Genomic DNA, 26,508 nt, shown 5'->3' with positions numbered 1-26,508 from the left:
AATCACTTTTAAACCAACTTCTCCTTTTGCTGAACCAAAATCTCATACTGGTTAGGTCTTTTCCACTGTTGCTCTTGTGTCAGAGTTCTAAACCAAGGATGGATTTTAAAATTCTAGCCAGGATCCCACCAGAAGGAATCTTCCTGCACTTTAAGGATCTCCTTAATTTGTTTATTATTTCATGTTCGGATAAAATAATGCTGTTGTAACTCATTAGTTCATTTAAGCAACTCTGCTTAATATGATATTCACAATAAGTTCAGTATGAACTATGAGAGCTCTTGACCATCAGTGTTTGTACTTGGCAGCAAGGGTGCAGCAGGCAAATAACCTTAAGACCCTTGGCAGTTCTGACAATCCTCTCACAACTTCCTATGTTTATCCTGATTTTATTTCATTATAAACTAACCTTTGCTCATACTGATGATTACTCTAACTTGACCAAACCTCAGTAACCAAGCTAAACTGTTTTAGTACATGTTCCAATTGTAACTAAGCAGAATTAATCATTTTAATTTTCATTCCATGAGACAAAAGCAGTTCTTAAATGTAACTGAATCAAATCAAAACACATTTTCTTTTGTAGATCAGCTACTAATTTTAATTTAACTGCAAGTATTAATATTTCAAGGTTGAAATTTATCTTGAAAATGCAAACTCCTAATATTTATACAGCCATGAAAGAATATCCTTTAGTCGAAATAGAACATGCCACTGCCTCTCATTTCAAACATAATTCAATATTTCTGTCAATACAGTGCACACACAAGCTACTGTAAGAGTCACAACAGTATGGAAATGTTTTGTCCTTAATCCATTGAGCTTTTACCTCCTTTTGATTAACATTTTGAGACACAAAAAACTCTTTGCCTCTTTGCCACTTTCAGCTTCCTAACCTCAGGATCATTTCAGACTATAGCTGCTGATCTCTGCCGCATCTCATAGTTTGCTGCTCACTGCTGCATTAGGGTGGACAGCCAAGGTCTCTGCTCGAGATGCAACGAGTGCTTTTACTGTTCCTTCAGCCCACAATATCACTCACACTTGGTACTGGGATTTGCTACTATTGCAAGCCCGCCAAAGGGCAGACATTCATAGACTGCATCCATGTAATAATTACAACTAATAGAGAACTTTTTTGCAAGCTCCTGTCAGGACTGAGGGAACTGTTCTTCAGCAGCTTGTCTGTCTGACTCTGTGGTAGCATTCTCTCGTCTTGTTCTCATCATTGGAAGATCCTCCATTTGCTTGAAGAATGTTGCTTTTATTGTATTATATCCCTGTAACAGCTGGTTGCTGAGGGCACAGCTGGTATGCTAAGTATGCCAGTTGGCAGGCATTGCATTAGATGCATAAATTGAAGTTGACACAGCATGGAACTACACAGGCAAATGTGCTTCTGGGAACCTCATAAATGAAGATCACAATTTTTATGGGACTTTTAGAAACGGTATTAGAATGAACCACAATACTGCTTAACACCAATAAAATGAAGATAGTAATTTTTAGGCATAACCTTTCAATATTGGCTACCCTAGATAAAATGCTTAGGTCTAACTAATGAGCTCATTATTATTTGCCTTCTTATTTCAGTGCTGCAGACTTGTACGTCAAGGATTATTTTCATCAATATGTTGCTGAATTTCCTGAAGCAAAACCCTTACGATTGAAATATGTCAAGCAGAACCCCATTCATACTGACTTGATCACAAAAAAATACTGTTTAATTTCAAACAATTCATTTACTGCACCCAACAAATGTACCTTGGAATCATACCGTATAGTCATCACCACATGCATGGAGGCAAAAGTGTTCTCAGAACTTGATCTTCCCTTTGGATTTTTCACACATATTTTAATTGATGAAGCTGCTCAAATGTTGGAATGCGATGCACTAATTCCATTGGGCATTGCAGGAAGGGAGACTCGGATTGTCTTGGCAGGGGATCATATGCAAGTGACACCAAAGCTTTTTTCTGTTCAAGATAGTGAGATGGCAGACTACACCTTACTCAACCGCCTGTTCCATTACTACAAGAGGGAAACACACGACAAGGCAGCTAAAAGCCGCATAATCTTCAAGGAAAACTATAGGTCAGTGAAAGAGATCATTGACTTTGTGTCAGTCCAATTTTATGTGGGAAAAGTTGACGTTATTCAAGCAAGTGGAGACATTCGACGTCACCCGAAGTTCTATCCTCTAACGTTTTGCCATATTCAAGGGATCAGTAGTTACAGCTCTTCGAATTTATCCTGGTACAATGAGTGTGAAGTTCGCGAAGTTGTTGGAAAGGTAGAATCTGTTGTGAAAAGCTGGCCCAATGAATGGGGAAAACTGGATCAAACGGAAATCTGTGTTGTGTCCACTGAAACATACCAGGTAACACAGCTTAAAATTATATACTGATATAACTTAAAAACCTGTCAAAGAATAAGGTTGCCACTAAAGGTGCTTCTGAAGTATATTTCAATTCTTGGGACATTTAAAATAGTTGGTGGCAACAGTTATGCCTTTCTGTTGACAAGAATTTTTAATGAGGCTAATTTTCGCTGCTGTTAGTGGAGAAATATGTACTCTTCCAGCTGCAGCTAACTGCAAAGGACAGAGTTAGTCTTATTTTGTGAATTCTTCCTTCATTGCCTATCTTTGAGAATGTGTGCCATTGTTTCAAAGGCATGGTCACTTGTTCACCAAGACAAAAGTACAGACACTAAAGAATGGTTCCAACTAATGGTTTCCTAAAACTTTGCACAGCCGGATATGCATTAAAAAGCATGAATTTCCTCTCACTTAAAGGCATCTTCAATTATGTAAAGAATAACGGCTGGCTGATTTCCTCTGGCCTTTGATCCAATTTTACGTGGTTAATTGTGTAGTTTCGTTGTTTGGTTTCATTGTTGTTTTAAGTTGCAAAGGTCTTTAGGGGAATGGTGTGGTTGATGCTAGAGGAGTATTAGCTGACTTCTAGCTTTCTGCACTAACTAGTAAAGCCAGGCATTGGCCTAGCAGTGCATTATCTTAGTATTGAGCTTGACTGGGAGAATGAGCAAAGACCACACAGAACAGGAAAAGCTGATAAATAAGCAAGTTGCAAGATGCTTTTGGATAATGAATTGAAGGAGTGCTGGGACACAGTTACTTACTTGTTTGTTTCCAGAACAATGGTGTCAGCAATTTAGGCTTTCACTGCTGCATTCAGACATAGGGTGAGTGCTGCTTCTGCTGCAATGGAAGCAGTGATATCAAGCAAGAGACTCTGTGTCATGGTTGGGTCCATTTGTGATCATGGAGTTAGCTACCATTTCCCTGCTGTAAAGAAAGGGCTTCAAGCTACATGCAAAACCCTCTGCCAAGATGGTTGCCATACTTTTCTATGTTCCTTGACATTAAACACAAATCTCCTAACAGACACCCCAATGCAGTCTTATTCTGTAGCCTGCCCCATTGAAGTTCTGATTTAAGTACTGTGAATAAGGCATTGTGCAATTCGCCTTCTTGCCTGTGGCATCCTGACCCACTGTCCAATGTTATGGCATATAAATATGTTATCCCTGTGTTATACATGGAGATTTGGAAAGTATTGTTATCAGAGCTAGTGGCTGGAAATGTGAAATAAAGTGTTTCATTATCACTGTCTTTAAGCTGTTCCTTGACTGCCTGATCAGGTTGCAGCTCTTAGATTTTTGATAGGTCAAAAAGAAACCGCAGGAGTAAGGTTGTGGTGAAGAGAGGGAAGAGAAGAGGTGCATGCATACACCATCTGCAGTTTGTAAATCAGAGGAGAGTGTGGGTTGAAGGGGGTATTGGGATGTGAGAAGATCAGTAAGGTGTGTAGCTATCATTACTTTCAATAATTTCAGCACTGTCATTATCCATGTTGATAGCAATGATCATGCCAACAATGGGAAGTGCTGTCATCTCCTTGGGGTTCAAGACATGTAGGCACATTTGTCTTCCTATAGTTGGCTTCTACTATCTTCGCTTCTACATGACCTTGTCTTGCAAGAGAATTTGTGTCAGTGAATGTTGTAGAACGTAGTTGGGTAATATGAGAGTATGAAGCAGCTGATAGGATAAGAGGCTAGCACTCTGTGGCTGCAGTGTGTACCACCAATAAAAGGCATTGCAGCTGTTCACTTAGGCTCCTTCAACAGTTCATCCCAAATCTGGGATCTTTAACACCTCCTGGGCAACAGGTACAGGAGAACATCACCATCTGAAGGTTCCCTTCCAGGTCATACACTATCCTGACTTTATTGTTGATCCATTATTAAGGATGAGTGTACATTCAGGAACATCCTACCTACAACCCTGTTTGAGTACCTTCATCAAAAAGACTCCAGTAATTCAAGAAGTCATCAGCACCTATTCAAGAGCATTATATGCTGTGTAGTCAACAAAGCCCAAATCCTATGTATGAGTAATCATGAAATCTACTAAATTCTAACTTCAGTTTCATCTATTAACACTTCTGCCCAAAATCCCACCTTTCCCGTGTTATTCTTCACTATTTCCAAGATTCGCTTTCTGCATGACTCCTCGCACCTGCTCCAGCCATAATATAGACTCCCTTTAAGAAAAACAGAATAGCTTTAAGCAGTACAGGCTCACTTTAAGAAGACCTATCATGTTTTAATGTTGAGATTCCATGCATAGCTCCATGAGCACCTGATGTGTGTGGATATCAGAACCAGATGGCATCCTGGCTGAATTGCAACAACTGGTATGGATTGATCATGGATAGGAAGCCCCAACATGGTCTTTGAGGATTCTTCAGTGTGAATGGTTAAGGACCCATGTTTTCTCTTTCCTTGTTCATGTGTCCTGCTCAGACATACTGCTGATTCCTTGAAATAGATCAGATCAGATTAGATTAGATCAGATCTCTGTTCAAATGCTCATAACAGCCATGTGGATATCTGTCACTGTGATGAGAAAGTGAAGGTCTTTTGTCTCTTGTCTCTGTCTGCAAATTCTAGGCTAGTTTCTTTTTGTCTAGGGGAGGATTTGTACAACGCTACACAGAATAATTCCAAGCAACTGTACACAGTTAACTGCAGCGAAATTACTTTTCCATCAAAAAATGTTTTTTATCTGGAATTTGCAAGCAACATGGGAAGGGAATGAATGTTTTTTTCCATTTCTTTGAGTAGTGACAGTAAATGTTTCTCTATGAAGTGTGGCATAAATTGGATTGAGACTGAAGCTATTGCTGTTTTTTCCCAAAGGATTTCTTAGCTCAAACTTCGGAAGAGGATGTTTTCTATTTTTCTGTGTCCTGGATCAACATGACTTCCTGAAATCCCCAGCATTGTGCAAAAATCAATGTCAGATAATTCTATATCTACTACTATATGGTGTATGGATTAGGTAAAGATGTGCTGCTTTATGTTGCTTCAGAATCCAAATCACATAATGCTCAAACTTCTATTAGAAGTCTGGCTTCAGACTGCTATCTATACTCACTGGATTGAAATAGCAATAGATTAAATTGACAAACGTTTAACTTTTCTATCTGTTATAACTTAGGGAAACATCCTTCAGAGAGGGCCCACAGTAAAAGGCAGAATTAAAAATCACAGCAAACTCCTTATCAGACTTCTCTTGATCACATTGAGTAAATATTTCCATAATGTTGTTTGATGCAACAATTTCAGGCTCCATGTCTAACCAGGCCAAGTTCCATTAAACTGTTCCAAGTTTGCCTGTTATACTACTTAGAGGCTCATTAGTCAATTAACTCGTGCAGTCCTTTTCATAGTTTACATTCTCTTAATTTTAATTTACAATTGCAAAACAACCTCTTTATTATATTGCACTGTGAGTCACATGATGGGATTATCCTGCAATGGAGCAGTTGCTAAACCATTAAACTCTGTTTAATGATGTGGAAATTGTTGTTTGCAGACTTTTGGATGTTATCCTATTAATACTCCAACACATTTTTAGTTCACTTATTTAGAGATTACACAATAGAACAATAAACTTTCCAGTGAACTCAGTAAGGTTAAGGAAATCTGGCCCCAGTGAGTTTTAAGGGAATGAGGAAAACAGAACCCATTGGGTTCCAAGGAAGCAGGGCCCTGGTGACTTTAACTGGAGCACAAGAACTGGCGCTCTGATGAGTTTCAAGAGAATGCAGAAAACAGGGCCCCGGTTTATCAAATGGAGCAAGGGAACCAGTGTGTCAAAGGGAGCAGAGGAACTATGGCCCGGTGAGTCAAAGGGAACATGGGAACTAGAATCCTGGTGTATTTAAAGGGAGCACAGGAATCAGCATCACTTGAGTGTTAATCAGGTGATATGACATTAGACTATGCCTGATCTTTTGTGTCCAATTTGCATAGGGAGGCAATCTCCTGACTGAAATTGTAATTAGAATTGGAAATGTACCAGAAAGGAGGAATTCAGCACTTTAGCAGTCTTTAAAAGTTACCTACAAGGGCTTGTGGGTGTAATTGTAGGTATCTTGGCACTTGAAGAAAGGATGAGTGAGCACAAATGGGGGTAAAAGTATTGGCAACCTTAATGATAGCTGCTAATGTTTTAACTACATTTCTATGTTTGCAAGTGTTATTTGGGTGGATCCTTGTGACTGAAGACTGCTACTGGCTAACATAGATTTAAATTGCCGTGCAGTGAATTTACATTTAATTGAGTGCATTTAGATTCTGCGTCAGGATGATCGGCCTGGAAATCAACTGTAAAGCTTCCTCTAGAGAAAAAGAGGGTTACAAAGGACAACACATTGAATATGAGCTGCGGATATTCCAAAAACTGAGAGTGCAAGAACAAACTGACAAAGGTGCCTGACAAATTAAGAACCATTAGGGAAGAATAGAAAATGGTTTAAAAAATCAGTATCATAGGCTTCTTTACACCCATGGCTTCATATAATACTGCTTGCTGTAATTAAAATGGACACCCACTTTGTTAAACCTCATTCCATTGTCCATATGTAGAAGGTACTGTACTGCATTCATTGGATGTGCCACTTAACGAAAATCTGCTGATAGCTGTAGAAATTTTTTCTAATTCTATCCCTCATCCAGCTCCGCCCTTTAACTATACCATTGTTTGGCCTCTTTGGAAGCAAAGTTACATGGAATGTGTCAGTGAGAATCTTGATCCCTGATTTGCTGGTCTTCAACTCTTTAAGTGTCTGAAAAGGAAGCCAAAGTACTTAATTGGACTGGCATTAACTTAGTAGCTTTTATAACCCAAGGAGTGTAAATTTACATGTAGTCACTTTGTAAAACAGCTCGCATCTCTTTGTCAAGATCAAGATCTTGAAGAGGAGCATGTTCTTGAATTAAACTTTGAGGGTAATGAGAAGGCAGACTGGTGTATGAAGGATGATTTTGTTGTTCTTATTCCCAGAGAAATGTCATTTTTCTTGTGATCACAGGTCAGAAACATAAGATCAAAAATCCATATCATAATCTTTGGTTCACTCTGGAAGCATGACTTGTATCAGTAACCTTCTGCCTATTCTACTCTCTGTAAAATCCAAAATTCTCTCTCTACATACCACCTACCCCCAATTCCTCCACAATGGTACATTTAATTTAATATTTACCTTCAACAATTTATTTTCAGATTCAGTGCTTGAGACAGAAGCTTAGATTAAATGGATTCAACTCAGTAACAGTAGAGAATGCCTTCAATATTCAAGGTAAGTGCATTTACATCCGTTTGAACAACAATTGTTTAATTTATTTTTAAGTTTACATTTAGAATTTGTCTCTCCTGAAGAGAAACCACTCCATTTATACTGTGAGCCTTTTTCACCAATAAGAATAAGAAGCAGTGTGGTTTTAAAAAAAGAGCATGAAATTATTTGAGCAAATATAGAAATCTCTGAGTCTGTGTGCTCAGTAATTATATTTATTATATACTTTTTCACTTCAGACCCATAGGTAGATTCAGAATATTCCTCATTGAAGATGCATGAAAGGTACACAAAAGCAAAAAAAATGAAGCAAGATATAAAGAGTAGACTGTCAAATTCTATTGTATCAGATTTTCATGTTTATAAAATTCAAATATCTATACCAGCATCTGGGAGTCTATTCAAGTGGGGATAAAATTTTGGCAAGATTTATTATTCAGGTTCCTCAAAAGGTAACTTGCAGATCTAATTGTGGGAACTGAGACAGGGTGGTAGCATGCCAATTAACAGCAAAATCCCAAAGGAATGGGGTGTTAGTCTTAAAATTAAAAAAGAAAAAGTATTCTGGAGCAATAATGCTGTGGCCTAAAACACTAACTATAATGTATTGATCTATGTCAGCTTAAAAACATAAGGAAAAGGAGAAGAAGGTTATGTTGCCCCCCAAGTCTGCTGTGCCTTTCAATATAGTCCAGACTGATCTGATTTTTGGCTTCATATCCATTTTCCTGCCTGATTCTCACAGCACTTGGTTCCCCTGTAGTCCTAAAATCTATCTCAGGCATGAAGATACTCAGTAACTGAGTGGCTCCCCCACCCCACCCTCAAAGAAGATACCCACTCTGATCATCTGCAATCCCTGCATGCTCTGATCAACCCAGAGCTACAACCCCAACCCCCTAAGCATCTGCTGAGCAGGATCCTCTTCCCTCTCCCATCCTCCACAGTGGTTTCTAATCTACTTTTGCAATCCTCTCTTGGCATCTTCTGGTCATCTGGCCCTCAAGGTACTTTCTATAAAATTTCCACTTTGCACAGTGGCTGAAAATGATGAAGGGACAGCTTTTGGGTGTAATTATGCAAAGCCTGTTCCATGCCCTGTGCCCTATGTTCAAAAGAAACCTTGGGTCTTACACAAAATTGGTGCAACCCATGTGTCCAACCCCATGCAAGGTCAGTTTATGTGTGTTTTAGTGCAGGTTACAATTTTTATCCTGTGAGTCTTGCTACAAATATTTAGGACTTCGGTGAGGCCATGTCTGGACTATTATGTACATGCATAGATAATTGGTTTATTATTGTTACATGTACAAAGGTACAGTGAAAATCTTTGTTTTGCATGCCATCCATACAGATCATTTCACCATATAAGTACATCAAGGGAAAAGCAATGCAGAATATAGTGTTATAGTTACAGAGAAAGTGCAGTGCAGGCAGACAATAAGGTGCAATGCTATGATGAGGTACACTGTGAGGTCAAGAGTCCATCTTATTGTACAAGAGGTCCATTCAATAATCTTATAACTGCGGGATAGAAACTGTCCTTGAGCCTGGTGGTATGTGCTTTCAGGCTTTTGTATTTTCTGCCCAATGGGAGGGGGGAGAAGAGACATTATGTTGGCTGCTTTTCTGAGGCAGTGAGAAGTGTAGACAGAGTCCATGGAGGGGAGGCTATTTTTTGTATGTGCTGAGCTGTGTCCACAACTCACTGCAGTTTCTTGTGGTCTTGGGCAGAGCCGTTGCCATATCAAGCCATGATGCATCTGGATAGGATGCTTTCTTGGAGCATCTATAAAAATTGGTGAGGGTCAACAGGGACATAGTGAATTTCCTTAGCCATCTGAAGAAGTAGAGGCGCTGGTAGACTTTCTTGTCTATGGCGTCTATGAGGTTGGACCAGAACAAACGATTGGTGATGTTTACACCTAGGAACCTGAAATTCTCAACTGTCTTGACCTCAGCACCATTGATGTAAACAGGAGTGTGTACACCACCCCCCTTCCTGAAGTCAATGGCCAGCTCGTTTGTCTTGTTGACATTGAGGGAAAAGTTGTTGCCATGACATCATGCCACTAGGGTCTCCTTCCTGTACTCTGACTCATGATTTGAGATACAGCCCACTACAGCTCTCTATCTCTTTCCTGTAAACCTGCAGATGGAGTTAGAGCAGTATCTGGCCATGCAGTTGTGAGTGTGTTGGGAGTAGAGTAGGGGGCTGAGGATCCAGCCTTGTGGGGTACCAGTGTTGAGAATAATCATGGTGGAGGTGTTGCTGCCTATCCTTACTGATTGCGGTCTGCTGGTCAGGAAGTCAAGGATCCAGTTGCAAAGGGAAGTGTTGAGTCCCAGGTCTAGGAGTTTGGAGATGAGTTTGGTGTCCTTGCCTAATGTTTGTCCTTGCCTTGCACATGTTTGCCCCAGAAGTGGTAAACAAAATTCCTTCAGGTTGATTCCTGAGCTGAGTGGGCTACCTGTGAGAAGAGATTAAATAAAATGGCACTATCATTTTTGGAGTTCAGAAAAATTGAAGGTGATTTCATTGAAATATATAAAATTCTTGCTGAAAGAATTGCTGAACCTTGCTGAAAGGTTGGTGCTGAAAGATTGTTTTCCCCTAAACTGAGAGTCTAAAACTAGAGGTCGTAGCTTCAGGTTAAGAGTTGAGATGATGAAAGATTTATTCATTCATTGGGTTGTGAATCTATAGAATTATTTTCCCTAGAAAGTTATCTTTGTTAAAGTATATAGAACAAGGGGAAGAAGCATATTGAATAAGAAATTCATCTTTAGCCGTTAACTGTAAATGCATGTAAGAGTATAAGTTGCAGATTGTATATGCAGAATGTGGGAAAATAATTAGAACTCTCACCCTTGTATGAGTTTAGTACAAATGACCAAAGACAGACTTCTACTGTGCTTATTGTAACAATTCTTTCTTTTTCAGTTTTATGTGTAGGAATGAGGTGGGAGTGGTGGGTGTGGAAATTCAATGATAATCATATATTCAGGGTTTCCGGAATAGTATCAATGGAATAGTATGTACCTGCCTCAACCACCACCTCTGGCAGCTCATTCCATATACAGACCACCTTCTGGGTGAAAAAGTTGCCCCTCAGGTTCCTATTAAATCTCTTTCCTCTCACCCTAAACCTATGTCTTCTAGTTCTTGATTCCCCAATCCTGGGAAAAAGACTATGTGCATTCACCTGTCTATGCCCCTCATGATTTTATACATCTTTATAAGATCATCCCTCATTCTCCCACACTCCAATGAATAAAGTCCCAACCTGCTCAACCTTTCTTCATAACTCAGTCCCTTGAGTCCTGGCAACATCCTTGTAAATCTCCTCTGCACTCTTTCCAGTTAAATCATCTTTCCTATAGCAGGGTGACCAAATCTGAACACAATATTCTAATCGTGGCCAATGTCTTGTACAACTGCAACATAACATCCAAACTTTTATACTCATTTCCTTGACTGATGAAGGCCAGCATGCCAAGAACCTACTTCACCGCTTTGTCTACCTGTGACGCTACTTTTAGGGAACCATGTACAATTCTAAAAGCTTTTTTTGACCTTTCATTGGACTGATTTGCTGAAGAGCCGTGACTTGCTAATTGACCTAGAAAAACATTTATTGTCATTTGTGCTATATTACACAAATGGCAATGAAAGAACTACTATGTCACACAGAGCTCTGCATTAATATTAGAGTCATACATTCTCTGTTATGTTGTAGGGTGACCCTATCATAAAATACTTCAACTGGCCAGGATTATTACCCTAATGGATTTGCAATCATTAAACTGATGTTATGAGTGTTGTGTTATTTTTGTGAAATGTCACTGCTCAAACTATTATGGAGACCTTTCATTTTATACTGTTATACTATTATACTTGCATATTCTCAGTGCTAAGTAACTTTTGAAATATTTTCTAACATTACTTTGGTGATATAATTTTTTTTGCCTGTGGCTTAAGGATAAGTCATTTGACATTTATGGGAAAGTATTGTCATCTTCCCGAATCCTCTCGCAATATTCAGTAATGTATTGCCTTATCTGATGAAGAACTAGTGCAAAATGACAGCCTTACCTGGAGTAATTTTTTTTTGTTCTTTCACCAGGAAAGCAGTTCAGAGTGATAATCATCTCTACAGTGCATACTTGTGAAAGTAGCATCTCTTCAAAGGGTGCTGGTCTAGAGTTTTTCAGTCAACCGAGGGTTTTGAACACAGCTATGACACGGGCCCAATCTCTTGTGATAGTTGTTGGTAACGCTTTGGCTCTTTGCTCTGTTGGAAATTGCAGTAAAATTTGGAAGAAGTATATTCAGGAGTCTATTGACAATGGAAGCATTTACCCAGAGGATCTGTCAATGGAGCAGATTAAACAGACCATTGCTGACAATGAATGCTGGGTTGTCAGAGATGAAAGTGAAAGTGACAATGACTCATGTTATTCAGAAAAAGACATAGATCCAATATTGCAAGAACTTCTGGATGAGAGCAAGAATGTAACATTAACAGTAACAGAGGAAGGATTTATGGATATTGTTACAATTGAGGAAAAAGAACAAGAGTGTATGGGTAATACAGTGTCCTTTCAGTCCTCTCAGAAGAAGCACAATGTACAGTACACTGATTACCCAATAGAAGCCCTGGAAACACTGCTGTTAACTCAGCCTTCAAAATATAAGCGATGTGAAATAGTCATGGAAAAGTTTTACAAAGGCTATGCCATCGCTCTTGATGATCCTCAGGCCACGCACATTAAAATAGAAGGTCGAGCTAATTGTGGAAAATCGTTTCCCGGTGATCAGGTTTTGGTTGAAATTCTGTCCCAGAACTCAGAGCAAGGTGACATTCCTGATGTAAATGGAAAGATAGTTGGTGTTTTGAGAACAGGTGACCTGCCAAGAATCTTTGTCTGCAGAGTTGATGACTATGATTCACAAGTCATGGTTCCTATCAACAAATGTGTTACAAAAATCTACACACCATGGCATAATAAGTTACGCAACATAATCCCTATTCGCAAATTCAAGGAAGGTAAAATTGTGACAGTAAGGACTATATACCTTACTGAAGAAATAAAAAAAGATAATTTCTTTGTTGTTGAAATACTATGTTGGCGGGAAAGTTTTTACCTTCCCTTGGGAATTGTTACTAAGGTACTCCCTGCGGCAGTAACAATGGATCGTGGAATGGAAGTATTGAACCTAGAATATCAAGTTCATGACAGCTTTCCAAAGGAGATTATCAAGGAGTTGAAGGCACACTGTCAAGAATCTAGAAAACACCCTGGTGAAAATCGAAGGGATTGCCGGGAGTACTTAACATTTACAGTGGATCCAAAGGATTCCAAGGATCTTGACGATGCTATTAGTGTGAGAGAGTTAGGTGAATACTATGAAATAGGTGTTCATATCACAGATGTAACAAGCTTTGTGCCAAGAGGTAGTTCCTTAGATGATGAAGCACAGAAACGTGGCATTACTTATTATCCTCCTGCGAGAGATCCAATTCACATGCTACCTCCAAAGCTGAGTCAAGAACTCTGCAGCCTCCTCCCAGGAAAAGACCGCAAGGTCATCTCTTTGTTTGTTCAGGTACAAAAGGGTACAGATATAGTTGTAAAAGCAAACTTTTCACTTTCTCTTGCTCGATCCGATAGGAAACTTACCTATGAAGAAGCAGAGGATATTATCGAAGATTTTAGTGGAAGTGAATTGAGATTTGATACATTGGAGGATTCAATTGCTGTAGCCTTTCACTTTGCCAGAATTCACAGAAAGCACAGACTTCATGATGGTTATTATTATGAAAGGCCTGATGAACAGAGACAACTAGGAAAGAGACGGTCCCATCAGATGATTGAAGAACTCATGATAATGATGAATAGCTTTGTTGCTGAATTCTTGACCAATAAGATGCAAACAATGAATGTGACACCAGTGAGATGCCAGGGTCCTCCTGCTCATCAGCAAATGGTCAATCTAAAGCAAAGGCATAAAAACTTGGTTTGCCTTTCCATTCATCTATCTCATCTAATGGATGCTGGACCAAATTTTCAATCTCCATCTTGTAAGGAATTCCAGATCTTGTCTTCCTTATGGAACAGTCTGATAAAAGCGGCAAAGGATAATGACATTCACAAGTTGATAGATTTCATTGCAACAGATGACATCCACCCAAATCTTGCACCAGTATCATTAGAGCTGAGAAAACTCATGCTCAAATCCTTCTTCATTCGATCTAACTCAACATTACTTTCAAAACAAGGGCATTATTGTCTTCACCTTGAATCTTACACTTGGGCCACATCACCAATTCGGCGATATCTAGACATTGTCATCCAACGTCTCCTTACTCAAGTTTTATGCAAAGTAAGTATTCGATACACCAAACAGGAAATTGATAAATTATGCATCGACTTTAATAGGAAAAAAAGGAGTGCTTCAAATTATGAAAGAGTAGCACAAAGTCTTCACTTGGCAACACAACTTAAAAATCAAGTTCTGCAAAAGCTGGCATTTGCTGTTAATGTTGAACCATTGACCAGGCACTTCGGTATTGTGTTTCCTTTGAACTCTGATGCTCTTACAGAGGTCCACTGCATAAACTACAGAACTCTGCAGCTGGTGGATCAACCTGCATTTAATGAGGACATTAAAGCAATGAAATTAATATGGAAGAAAAGAGTCTACAGTTTAGAAACTCCAAGAAAAGCTTTCCTTCCGCCGGGGCTGTTCTGTAATCCAAATGTCCGTAGGATTAGTGGTGACACTTGGCAGGAATTTGTGAAAGCAATCAGGTCAGATGAATTTTCCAAGGTAGCGGCCCTTGTCTTGGAGGAAGAGCAGATGTGCCAAATCTAATGTGATGCAAGAGTATTTTGGCAGGATAGAAGTATCCAAGGGCCAACCTTCAACATTATGTAACAATTTCTTTGGAAGTGAAAAATGGTGATGCATTGCAATTGCAACTGACTAAAGGAGTAAAAAATGGATTCTTGGTGCCAGCTGTGCAGTTGTTTAATGTAACTCCAATGTTTGAGATTTGCGTGGAACATGCAGAAAATCCTGTTACCTGCTTTTCAGCGTATGCTTCAAAGTCAACCCAAAAGATCTACAATGATATAAAGGAATATCAAGCAATCTGGGGACCATTGAGTGCGATGGAATCTGCATCAAGTGCTGTGGCTGAAAATGAAGTTATAGTCATTTATGGTGTTAAGATAGCCTGGAAAAACAAGAATACACAAGGAAAAACTCTATATGGCTCTTTTTCTATTCCCAAAGAACATTGTAAAAATTGGGCCATTGGAAGTGCCCTGGCGAAGTGCTATCTGTGTCTCCGCTGTAGGGGCTTGAAGCAAAATGTGGGAAATGATCCGACCAAAAATGAAGAGCCTCTTTACCAAAGTATGAAGGAACTCAACGTATCAGAAAATTCTTCAGAACTAAATATTGACCCTAACAGTTATATTTGGGTGGCACATGCTGTGACTCAAGAATTTGCCAATGATGGTCCAAAACCCGATAGAGAATCCAACTTGAAGACAAACTTTACTGTACACCAAATGCCCATGGATACCATACCAGAGGAAGTATTTCAGGAGGATACAACATTTGTTGTGGAAGTAATTCCAAAGCAACTTCCTGAAATGTGAGTATTCTGATTGCAATATCATTATATAAAGTTTTGCGTAATTTTATAGTAGTTTATAGCAATGAGAATTCTAGATTCTTAAGTCATCAGAATCACTGTCAAGCATTTCAAACCAAGTTTGTTCATTTTAATTTCATGATTCATCTTAAATGTCAGAAAATAATGAACTCAATATCAGTCCTTCTCCCTACACACACTGTACAGTTGGCAAAATAAATACACACTTCAGCTCAAACAATATACCTATGTTGCTAGGTGAAATAAACCTTTATCCTGAAAATTATTTTGTTGCAAAGCATATTATGATTATGATCCATCAGTTTTATTATTCAATTTGTTCATGAGGGATTTGGCAAATTTTGTAAATGATTGCTGAGCTATGTTTTTACTCTCATCCAGCTCGTTCATAACCTCATCACTTAAGTAAAAGATTGAAGTATAAACTAAACATAGTGAAATGCAAGCGTTTTCCATAAACATTCCTGTAGTTTTTGGTGTTCATTTGTTCTTTTCATGCTGGTCAGTTAACTTCAATTATGTTATCATTTACAATGTGACTTATCGTTTGTATTCTTTTGCTTAATCAGACAAATATGGCCTCTGTCCCTGTTGTTTATCTGCTGGAGTAGCATATTGTATCACCAAAATACTACTTGATAACTTTTATTTTAATGGTTCCTCAAAAGGTATATAATCACTGCATGAAAATAGTGGGAATGCACTCTTTCTGATGATTATGCACAATTCCTATATTTGAATATAGTTTTGGATGCTCCAATTTTTAAGAGATATAGATACATTATTTTTGAGAACTTTATTTTACATTGAAATAGTGTCTTATAAGACTTGGCTTCAACTCAGAACCCAGAATAGGGCACATGGAAAGTAGCTCAGTGGATGTTTATTGTATACAAGGTGACTGACCTACTCAGGACAAGTTGGGACTTTAAAATTCGTCCCAGAGCGAGATGTGTTGCAGACTGCCAATTCATGTAAAGGACGGAGATCTTATTATGGAATTATTTAAGTGTTAGTGACAACCTGTTCAGGATGGAGGATAACTGCATGCGGGGCAGGGTTTGGGATACTCTGGTGGGGGTGGACAGGAGAACTTCCAGTGCAGAAAGAGAGTTATTGAGTTGTATTCTCACAGATGAGGTCTTCAAAGAACAGACATTGCATTTGGCTTCACAATAATTATCAGAGTACATTATCTACTTAAAGATTCCTACTTTCTTTATTGTTCTTGTTTAGTAAAGTCTGCCTTAGAATTCCAAGTGCGTTACAAAGAAACCATGAGAAGACCTGTTTTGAACGTGATGTTGAACATTGGGTTCTGCCTGATTAGATGACAGAAGCTAAGAATCCCAAGTCTATTTCAGGAATGTCCTAAACTACACATAGTATGAGGACGTCAATGACTGCCATCATGTCATCTCTCATCTAAAAAGCTGCAGGGTAGCAGTACATTGAAGCTGGTGTAGCTTATTGCTTCTTTCTGTGCTATTGCTCCATGGACCACCTAGATATGTCACTAATTTGGACAACAGTCATAGCAATTATGTGGCTCTCTTAATTGAATAAAAGCAAGTAAACTTGTTTCACAAAATCATTATCAAACCAAATTGACAGCAGGCTTGGTATGAAATTAGAACAGATTGGTCGGGCGTAGGTTTTAATGAGTGTCTTAAAAGAGGAGTGAAGTGGAAAAGCAGAGCAGTTCAAGGAAGCTATTCCAGAACAAGGGCCTGGGCAACTGTAAGCATGACTGACAATTGTATAGCAATTACAATTGGGGATGCACAAGAAGTCAAAATTGAAGGATTATAGGATAACCATGTAGCAAGCAAATCTCTCCCTTACGGCTGCAATTATTTTCTAACACATCGAAATTGACCATAACATGTCATAGAGCAGAAATTTAGATTCATAAAGATATTCTTATTTTGTTTTCTATTGCTGCTACTGAGACTTCTAGTACAGGTACCAAGCACCAAGGACAAAATACAAGACAAATTTTTTCTTCCTGTAATGGCACACTCCTATCACTTTATAGCAGATGTTTTCATTTATAAATTGCAGTCAGAATGTGATACAAGATTCCAATAACTGGCCTATATATTGATGCTCGTACACCATTCTCTGTTTAAAGGACAACTTGGTTAGACCTAAAGCAATGCAACAATCTAGTCAATGTAATGAATTCCTGCCAACTATCTTGCCTTCTTATATGGCTACCAGAATTGCTTCTTCTCATTTAACATTTGGGACTAGAAAAATGTCTGAAACTTTTCGGCATCTTTTAGCTGCAGGTTTATAAAAAAAGGTATAAAACCCAACCAGTACACCTTTGTGACTGATTTAGTCAAAATTATAAGAAAAAATTGCAAATGATGAAAACCTAAGATGAAAATATACAATTGGTTAGTCAGAATGTAGAAAGAGAAGTGCAGAGATTACAGCAGTACTCTTCATTTGACATAGTCAATTCCTATATCTTCTCTTTGAATTTTCAGACGTAAGGAGGAAGCTGTTCGGAAACTTGCTGATGCATCACCACTTGCTCAGAATATAGCATTGGGTCGACAGAAACTTTTTAGAAGTAAGAACGTATATAAATTTTATTAGATTTTACGTAGACACCATTATTTTATAGCTTTGGTAAAGAGTTTAATAAGTATACCCTTTTGCAACTTCGTGACATGTCAGAACTCAATAAATTACAAACAATTCACAGACAATAGTACAGTTCAACATGAGCCATCTGTCTGCTCCAGTGCACTGAATAGACAATGTGACTCTCATGCTCTCTGGGTGTTGAAGAAGTCACCTAATGTTGAACAAATATTGGACTTTGGCTGTTACTGTTATTTAATGTTATATCTTAGAAGCTAAACTTTTGGTCTCAAAGGTCCTTAGAATGCATTTTCCTTTGGTAATACAATGTAATGTATGAATTGTGAACCATGTGATGTAAAGAATTTATATCATATAAATAGGAAGAAATCACATATTATATTACCTGACGACAACAAACTACTTAAACGTGATAAAATTGGACCCAAATTTACTTTAACTAGGAAGACAAAGTATGGTTTACATTGCAATAAAATGTTATTTTAATGTTGCATTTACTGAATAGGATTAATAAATAGTAGATTGTAGGATTCAATGTGATTCTGCCATCTCTGAAGTTTACACAAACATTGAACCTGTGACCATGATAAAGCTTTCATTATTACAGCTGCACTTTGCTTTTGACATCTAACATTAAATATCTTCAGTTTCTCTTTCAACCTTAACTCTTGCTTCTCTCATTCTCTGGTAACTTTCTGACCAATCTTAGTTGCTATACTGGATGTGATTGTCCTTTTGGTGGTTTTAGTCAGATTTTCAAAATTAACCTCATGTCAATGTCTTGCCAACCCCGTTCACCTGGAGAAGCTACTAGGTAACATTGAGAGAGTATTAATAAGATATGTTAATTCCAGTGCAATTTCAGATATTTATTTTACCCCTACATTTTCATTGTGTTATTGATAATATTGATTATTGATCATTATTGATTAACACATGCCTTTTGGAAACAATTGTTCTAGTGCTACAAAACTTCAACCAGAAAAGCTGCAAGGTTCCTAAACTACCAAATCTCAACCCCAGCCAAGAAACTGCAGTTCGTTCTGCTCTTCAACATTATTTTACACTTATTCAAGGCCCACCAGGTAAGAAGATAAAGATGATGTTAAAAAATATGTATATACAAATTATTTGAACCATAAACAAATATTATTTATGAATTGATACTTATCTGTTTCACTGTTGGGATTACATAATGTGGCATGGAAATTCAAATTTAAAAGCAGGTTGGTTGTTCTATCACTGTTTTTTGTTTTTTCTCTTTGGCACAAATGATATTCCTAAATTTGTGACTGTTTTGTTATGTTGCATACTTCTTAACAGGGTTGGGGAAATCACGAACTCAAGGGCATAGATCTAAGATGAGAGGGGAAAGATTTAATAGGAACTTGAGAGGCAACTTTTTTTATTCAAAGGGTAGTTTGAATGGGGAATGAGCTGCCAGAGATTCTTAATTATCTGCAGAGAAACTTATTAGATGAAAAGAATCGGGGGGATATTAGGGAACAAAAAATACAGGAAAACCTGTTTGAGAGGCAGAAAGAGATGAATCAGCAAGGCACAGGACGATTCTGTGTTGCTGCTTCCTCAAAAAGATTCCTACTCAGCAGTATGAGCTGCACTGCATACTGTACAAATCTAATTTCGTAATTTATTTTAGCACTTTAAGAAAAATCTTCAAAATATTGGATCATGATGTGCCATGTTTTCATGCTATGTATCATTAAATTTCAATGGAAAGACAAAATGTAATTGAAAGTCAAGGTCAATGCATTCTGTCCTTGTGTGTTTCTGCTACATTAACATGTAGAGAAGCATGGATGCCCGTAATTGTCATTCATGAATGTGTGATCCATGTCATCCCTGAACCATTCATGTGGCCATCACGATGCCTCTGAGGACTACTTAATTTTTATGTGAGAGCCTCTGTTAAGTAAGTTATCATCCAGCACTTCCTTAGGCCCCCTCCCCGGGAGTAAACCATACCCCTCCCCCAAATTGTGACACTTGCCTGATTCCCTGACTATCCACCAGCCTGCTGACGTACCCACCCCAACACCCCCTCACTTACTGATGTGCCCTCTCAAAATCTGATCACCATCCCCATCAGGCAGCCGCTTGTCAACTCATTTAACTCCTGAACTACTGATTACAACTTCTGATTACCAGCCTCTTCAACCCCTATCACTGATTGCATTCCCCAATTCTGCCCCTCTGCAACACTTCCCAGCAACTGACCATATCCTACACAACTCCACCCCCCCCCCCCAACTCCACCTCCAGCCATTCCCAACTCTCCACTTATCAATTGGCAACAACCCTCTACCCTTCCAAACTCAACACTAATTGATTGACAGATAGTCAGTAGCTTTGGCCTTGTACATGCATTGACCAATTTCTAGGCAGAGCGCTTTATTCCTAAATGAAATCCTTTGGATTACCCATCATAGAAATGAGTTTAGCTGCATGCCATGCTGATAGCTGAACTATTATTGTGATGTGTTCATTTCTGAGCTGTGTGTGATGATTCACCCTCTTGTCTCTTAATGCAATATGTTCATGCTGATAACCGTTTAATATAGGAACAGGAAAAACTATGGTTGGAGTTCATATCGTATATTGGTTCCATCAAATGAATTTGGAGCGTAATGGGTCTACTTACCCAGCAGAAGCAGATGGACAAAATAGAAACTATATACTTTACTGCGGACCTTCCAACAAATCTGTCAACGTTGTTGCTGGTAAAGTGAAACTATCACTTAATTTTATTTATTACTTAGAAAATTGGGGCCTTGTTTTTAAAGAGGGGGCAGGGAAATTTTTGAAAGATTAGGGAATTGCTGGCTACATGAAACTGGCACAGGAGAGTGGTTGGAGAGCGGTTGAGGCCTGGGGCAGATAAGCCCTGGTCACAGTGAGTGACAAGGCAGGCTTGAGGGGCTGTGTGACCTACTCCTGCTTCTATTTTCAACAAAAACAAAAATTGCTGGAAAAACTCAGCAGGTCAGGCAGCATCTGTGAAAAGAAGCACAGTCATTAAATCAGTGCTGTTCTGTGAATCCATGACTTTAAGATTGACAGATAAAGCTAACAGTTTTCACAATATATCAGGAAATGATGAGTAACTTTAGATCTGTAAGTATTTCCCAATGGGGAAATTCATTTCACAATCTCTTGCAGCCATCAAATAGAGGTGATATTTGTCCCATCAGTGTGAATGGTATCAAATAGAATGTGTTTTATGGTGTTAAATTTTAACTTGGTAGTATTATTATGTGCTGGTGTGCAGTATCTTGAATGTGTTCATAACACTTTGTTTTTTGAGAAGATGGATGATTGATAAATTATTAAAAATGTCATGCTGACATTTGTGAAAATTGTGAAAAATGTCATGCTGACATTGTCCAACAGGAACAGGATTGAAGTTGGTCAACTTTATTTCACAATGACCCTATACAGTCATCAAATACAGGAGGTATTTATTGCATCTCTCCAAACAGCATCAAATGAAACATTTTTAATGGTGTAGAACGTTTAATTTAATTATATCACAATGTCAAGATAATCAGTAACTTACAGATGTATATAAAGATTCAATTGTTAATGAAATGAACACACAAAATATTTATATCTGTGTTTTATATAGAATACCTCCTGGAGCTGAAGACAGAGCTGAAGCCACTCCGGGTTTACAGTGAGCAAATGGAGATGGTGGATTTTCCATATCCTGGCAGCAACCTGCTGATTTCTAAGAGGTCCATGAGAGAAGCAAAAGCAAAATCTCAACTTAGGTGAATATTTCTCTTGTGTCTTTAATAATTCTTAATTAGATGTTATTGTATGATGGCCTGTAATACACTTTTAGAAGTTATAGTTACAGAACATGAAATTATACATGAGTGAAAGGCAAAATTCCATGGATGTATTTAAATTGGAAATGTAGTGAGGTGGCACACAGATATCCACTGGCCTTGCTTCAACTTGGATGATGTAGTTCATTTAAGTTTTAAAGCTGAGTTACCATTGCAACAGAAATGCCCAGCTCATGGAGATGATGGAGTCAGAACAGAACTTTGTCTATCCTTGTTGAATTACAGTTGCTTCTTGCTGGAAAGCACATCTGGGTTCTTCCCTAAATTGTGACCTCTCTACCAGCAACATATTTAATGTTAATACAGTGATACAACATGAGAGGCTATTTGGCCGTCATTCCTTTGCCAGTTCTTTGAAAATGTTCACCAGTTAGTCCTAATTCTCTGCTTTCTTCCCACAGTCCTGCAAAAATTTCCCTTATCCAATTACTTTTGAAAGATGTTATTGAGGTTGCTTCCACCCCCTTGGGAAATGGAATCCAGATTATAATGGATTTTCTCCATATTGTACAAAAATATTTGTTGACGAGATTGATGCTGGGGATTTAACTGATGAATATCACAGGATCAAATATAATGAGCACTGCATGCTTAAGTGAATTCAAGAAATAAAAATATACAATATGCTTGATCTCGTAAACCTGCCAGAATGAGCAGCAGTCCCCTATTTCTGGTTTGGATATTGATTTTAAGTATAGCATTTAGAGCTAGCTAACTGTTGCCAAATTACGTACTTATTTCCATTTTACAGCATCTTCAGCCCTGATGTTTTCAATGTTCATGACCTCCTAAACTAAATCTTATATCAGGCTTTAAGACTGTAAAAAACCGCTTTGTTATACTAAGCTCTGGTTGTAAGTGCATTACAGAAGAAACCTTTGTGAATTAAAAAGTTTCCTCTGCAAGAATAATCTTTGTTTGAAGTTAAAAATATAACTGACTCCAGAGTATTTTTTTGTTGCAGGCCAATAACCCTACATCACAGAATCCGACTGTCCTCAAATCCTCATGGGGAAGCAATAAAAGCTTTTGATGCCAAGTTTCAAAATGGAACAGAAGTGACAGAAGATGAAATTAGAGAGTAAGTCAGAAAAAGTGATGCTTTATCTGTCAAAGCTGTTTTTAAAAAATATTTTAGTATTGTTTTCACTGGTGGCTGCTGCTTGCTTTGAGGACGAAGGTCTAGTCCAGGACCATCTCCAACAAAGGGCCCAATCACCTGCCCTTGGCACCGTCATCATCAAGTGCCCCACTATTAATATCCTGGTAGTGAGTGTTTAACAGAAACTCAACTGTATCCACCACTTATATAGTGTGGCCACTAGAGCAAGTCAGTCTGGCTATGCTGTGCCAAATGATTTAACTCTTGATACTCCAAAGCCTTTTCACAATCTACAATTACACATTAGGAGTGTAATATAATAATATCCTCTGACCTGGAAGAGTGCAGTTCCACTAGGTCTCAAGAATCTGACATCACAAAGGCCAAGGTAACCTGGTTAATTGCCATAACATCTTCTTAAACAAAGACTCCCTCCCTATACACTATCACCGCAAACATCATCATATTCAAAACGTGCAGCTGCGAATTGCCAAGACTTCTTCATTGTCATCTCCCAAATCTCTGATCTCTACCAGCCAGAAGGGCAAGGGCAGCAGGTACATGGGAACAGAACCACTTAGAAGCTACCCTAGTGCTTACACACTATTGTGACTTGGAAATATATTGTTGTTACTTCATCGTTGCTAACTTCCTAACTGCAATGTGGGAGTACGTTACCAAAGGTTAAATAAGGTGACTTATCAACAAACAGTCAGAGGCAGTTAGAGATGACTAATCAATGCTTACCTTGCTAGCAAACTCCACACCCTATAAGCGAATTAAAGAAAGATCCTCAGATTATATGATGCAGGATTCAGGTTTTCTAGATTGAGGGTCAGAACTTCCAGGAAGGCAGTCTCTTGCTGCTGCTAATGCCCCATGCTGGAGCAGGCAGGGAGAGAAAGATTAGGGAAAAAAATTATAGTACATAGCTGGAAAAATGGGATGGGAAGGAGGATTTCAGAGACCTAGATTACAGGGAACATTTTGGTGGCTTAAGACAGTTGGGGCAGGTTAAAGACAGTTGTCCCAAAAAGACATTTATACACAAAGGAGCAAGAAATAGAGCAATAAAGAGAAATGTAAATTCAAGTGAATCTCCTAGAACCTAAAGCCTCAAGGTTGAGATGTAGAGGTATTTGTCAAGAAAGCTTGCTGTTAAGGGAAATTACCCCAGATAAGGAGGTGCTGGCAGTAGCAGTCACTCTCAACACTGCTGCCCTGTGAATATTGCAGAAAATACACTGAAAATATGATTCACTTCAATGTTATGGAGAACCACATGACAAAAAAATGAATAAAGCTACTCATTACTCTGTTTTTTAAACTACTTCCAAATATTTGAAGAACTAAGCTCAAGCAGTCCAAATTCCTCTTGGGTTTGGATATTGATTTTAAATATAGCATTTAGAGCTAGCTAACTATTGCTAAATTACTTCTTTCCAGTTTAGTGCATCATCAGTCCTGATGTTTTCAGTGTTCATGATCTCCTGAACCAAATTTTATGTCCATGCTTTAAAACTTTAAAAACCACTCTGTTGCACTAAGCTTTGGTTGCAAATGTAATATAGAAGAAACCTTTGTGAATCAAGAAGTTTCATGTGCAAGAATAATCTTTTTGAAACTAAAAATATAAATGATTTTACCATAGCTATAGTAACTATTACAGACGTCTGGCTACATGCTGGACATTACTGGCAACTAAGTTGCTTGGAAGGGAAAGAGTAATCGTTAACAGAGGAGAAGGAAGACAGCATTAATAAAAATAAAAATTACACCAGTAAAGGAATGGATTTCAGGAATTGAAATACAACAGATAGAAATTAGAAGCAGCAAGGATGTAGGGCACCTACAGGAGTTGTCAGCTATGTCATATTGACATCTTTCTCAATTCTGTCTCAGTGCAGGTTTGAGCCCAGGGACATGAGCCCAAAAATCTAGGCTGACATTCCATTGCAGTTTGGAAAGTGTGCTGTTGGGGATAGTCTTTCAAATCAGTGAGCTGAGAACCCATCTGCTTTCTCAGGCAGACATAAAAGATATGATACTATTTGGAAAAGTAGAAAAATTATCTTCAATCAACACCACAAAAAGGTCATCTGATCGTTTTTATTGTGGAAGCTTGCTGCTATAGTTTCTGCATTATAACAGTGACTATACATTAAAAACATTACACTGGTGACATCTTAAGGTTACCAAAGGTGATATATAAGGTGCAAGTTACTGATCTCCTATTAGCTGTGATAATTGGAGTGGGTGGCTATATAAATACAAAAATTAAGGAAGCATCTGAAAAATCAGTGTGATTACTATGAGAGATTCAATTGAAGTAGTAATGAAAATTAATAATGTCAATATAATTTAGGATAGTTCTGCAGAATGTTTTATCGGATAAAGAGAACATGTCATCCTAGAGTTAATGATGAATGACAAACTATAATTCTAGGCTTAGGTAACAAACTAACAGTAAAGGAACATAGATAGACTAAATAGCTGGGGAAAACTACGGTGGATAATTTCAAGACGTATTGAAAATAGGTGAATAAGTTATAAAGAAGACACAAGGAGCCTACAAAGGCATAAAGATGGGTAAGGAACTTGACAGATGGAATATAATGTGTTCTTCTGATGTTCTTATGTCCTTTGGGAAAGGAGGTCAGAAATTGTGAAGAAGCAAAGGGACTTAGTTGCAAAATTCACTTTAAATTAGTATCTTGGTTAAATCTTAAATGATAATGAATGTTAGTCTTTATCTTGAGGAGACTGAAAGTTAAACAGTAATCTTTCAAACGTGTGGAGACCTGGACAATCTCCTGTAGGTTGCTGCATTTTAGAATGAGCACAGAAGATATCTAAATTGCACTGGGAGATGGGTATTTTACTGATGCACCAGAGTGATAACAATGTTTAATGCATTAAGTTGTAAGGAATGGTCATATAAACTTCAATTAGTACTTTTAGACAATTAAAAGATGATCTAATCAAGGTCTTTAAAATGACAAAAGATGCAAGAAGACTTTATCCAAAACATGGGAGCATACTCTTAAAATTAGTGTTAAGTTATTCTTGTTCAAATTCAGGAAGCCATTTTTCAAATGAAGTTTGGTAGAAATCTGGAACTCTCTTCCTTTAGGGCACTGGGTGATGAACCAATAGAAATTGTCAAACATGTTTTTGTTAATTAAGGGCATCGGTGTATGAAGAAGAGGTGGATGAGTAGAATTTTGGTACAGATCAGCTGTAAAAGATCTGACTGAATGGTAGTATAGGCTCAAGTGGCTAAGTAGCTTATTTCTAACATGTTTCCTCCCACTCACAGAGCAGCCTTATCACTAGCAGTTTCCAGCACAGTTCAATTGCATGCTGTAGATAGGGGACCTGACATGTACTTGGGAGGCACACCACACTGGCAGTGGAGTCTTACTGAGGCAGGCATATTGCTGAGGCCTGTGCAGTTGTATTCAAAAAGTAATTGAACAGGCTAATCAATAATTAAGTCCTCAGGTTCTTCCCTGCCAACAGTGGAATGTTAGATGCCAGAATATAACAGA

At 38.2% G+C, this 26,508-nt stretch overlaps 1 protein-coding gene across 1 annotated transcript in view; it reads left to right on the top strand.

The window, feature by feature from the left end:
• helz2a (helicase with zinc finger 2a) overlaps positions 1 to 26,508 on the top strand; it is an 83,390-nt gene that overhangs the window by 38,099 nt on the left and 18,783 nt on the right. The window contains 9 exon segments of the mRNA XM_052031471.1: positions 1,594 to 2,380; positions 7,601 to 7,676; positions 11,801 to 14,589; positions 14,592 to 15,343; positions 17,863 to 17,948; positions 18,946 to 19,068; positions 20,566 to 20,724; positions 21,630 to 21,774; positions 22,820 to 22,936. Coding sequence (XP_051887431.1) covers positions 1,594 to 2,380; positions 7,601 to 7,676; positions 11,801 to 14,589; positions 14,592 to 15,343; positions 17,863 to 17,948; positions 18,946 to 19,068; positions 20,566 to 20,724; positions 21,630 to 21,774; positions 22,820 to 22,936 — 5,034 coding nt within the window.

This window comes from Pristis pectinata, chromosome 16, assembly GCF_009764475.1.
Source record: "Pristis pectinata isolate sPriPec2 chromosome 16, sPriPec2.1.pri, whole genome shotgun sequence".
NCBI classification, from domain to species: domain Eukaryota; kingdom Metazoa; phylum Chordata; class Chondrichthyes; order Rhinopristiformes; family Pristidae; genus Pristis; species Pristis pectinata.
This window is presented reverse-complemented; position numbering and strand designations above follow the sequence as displayed.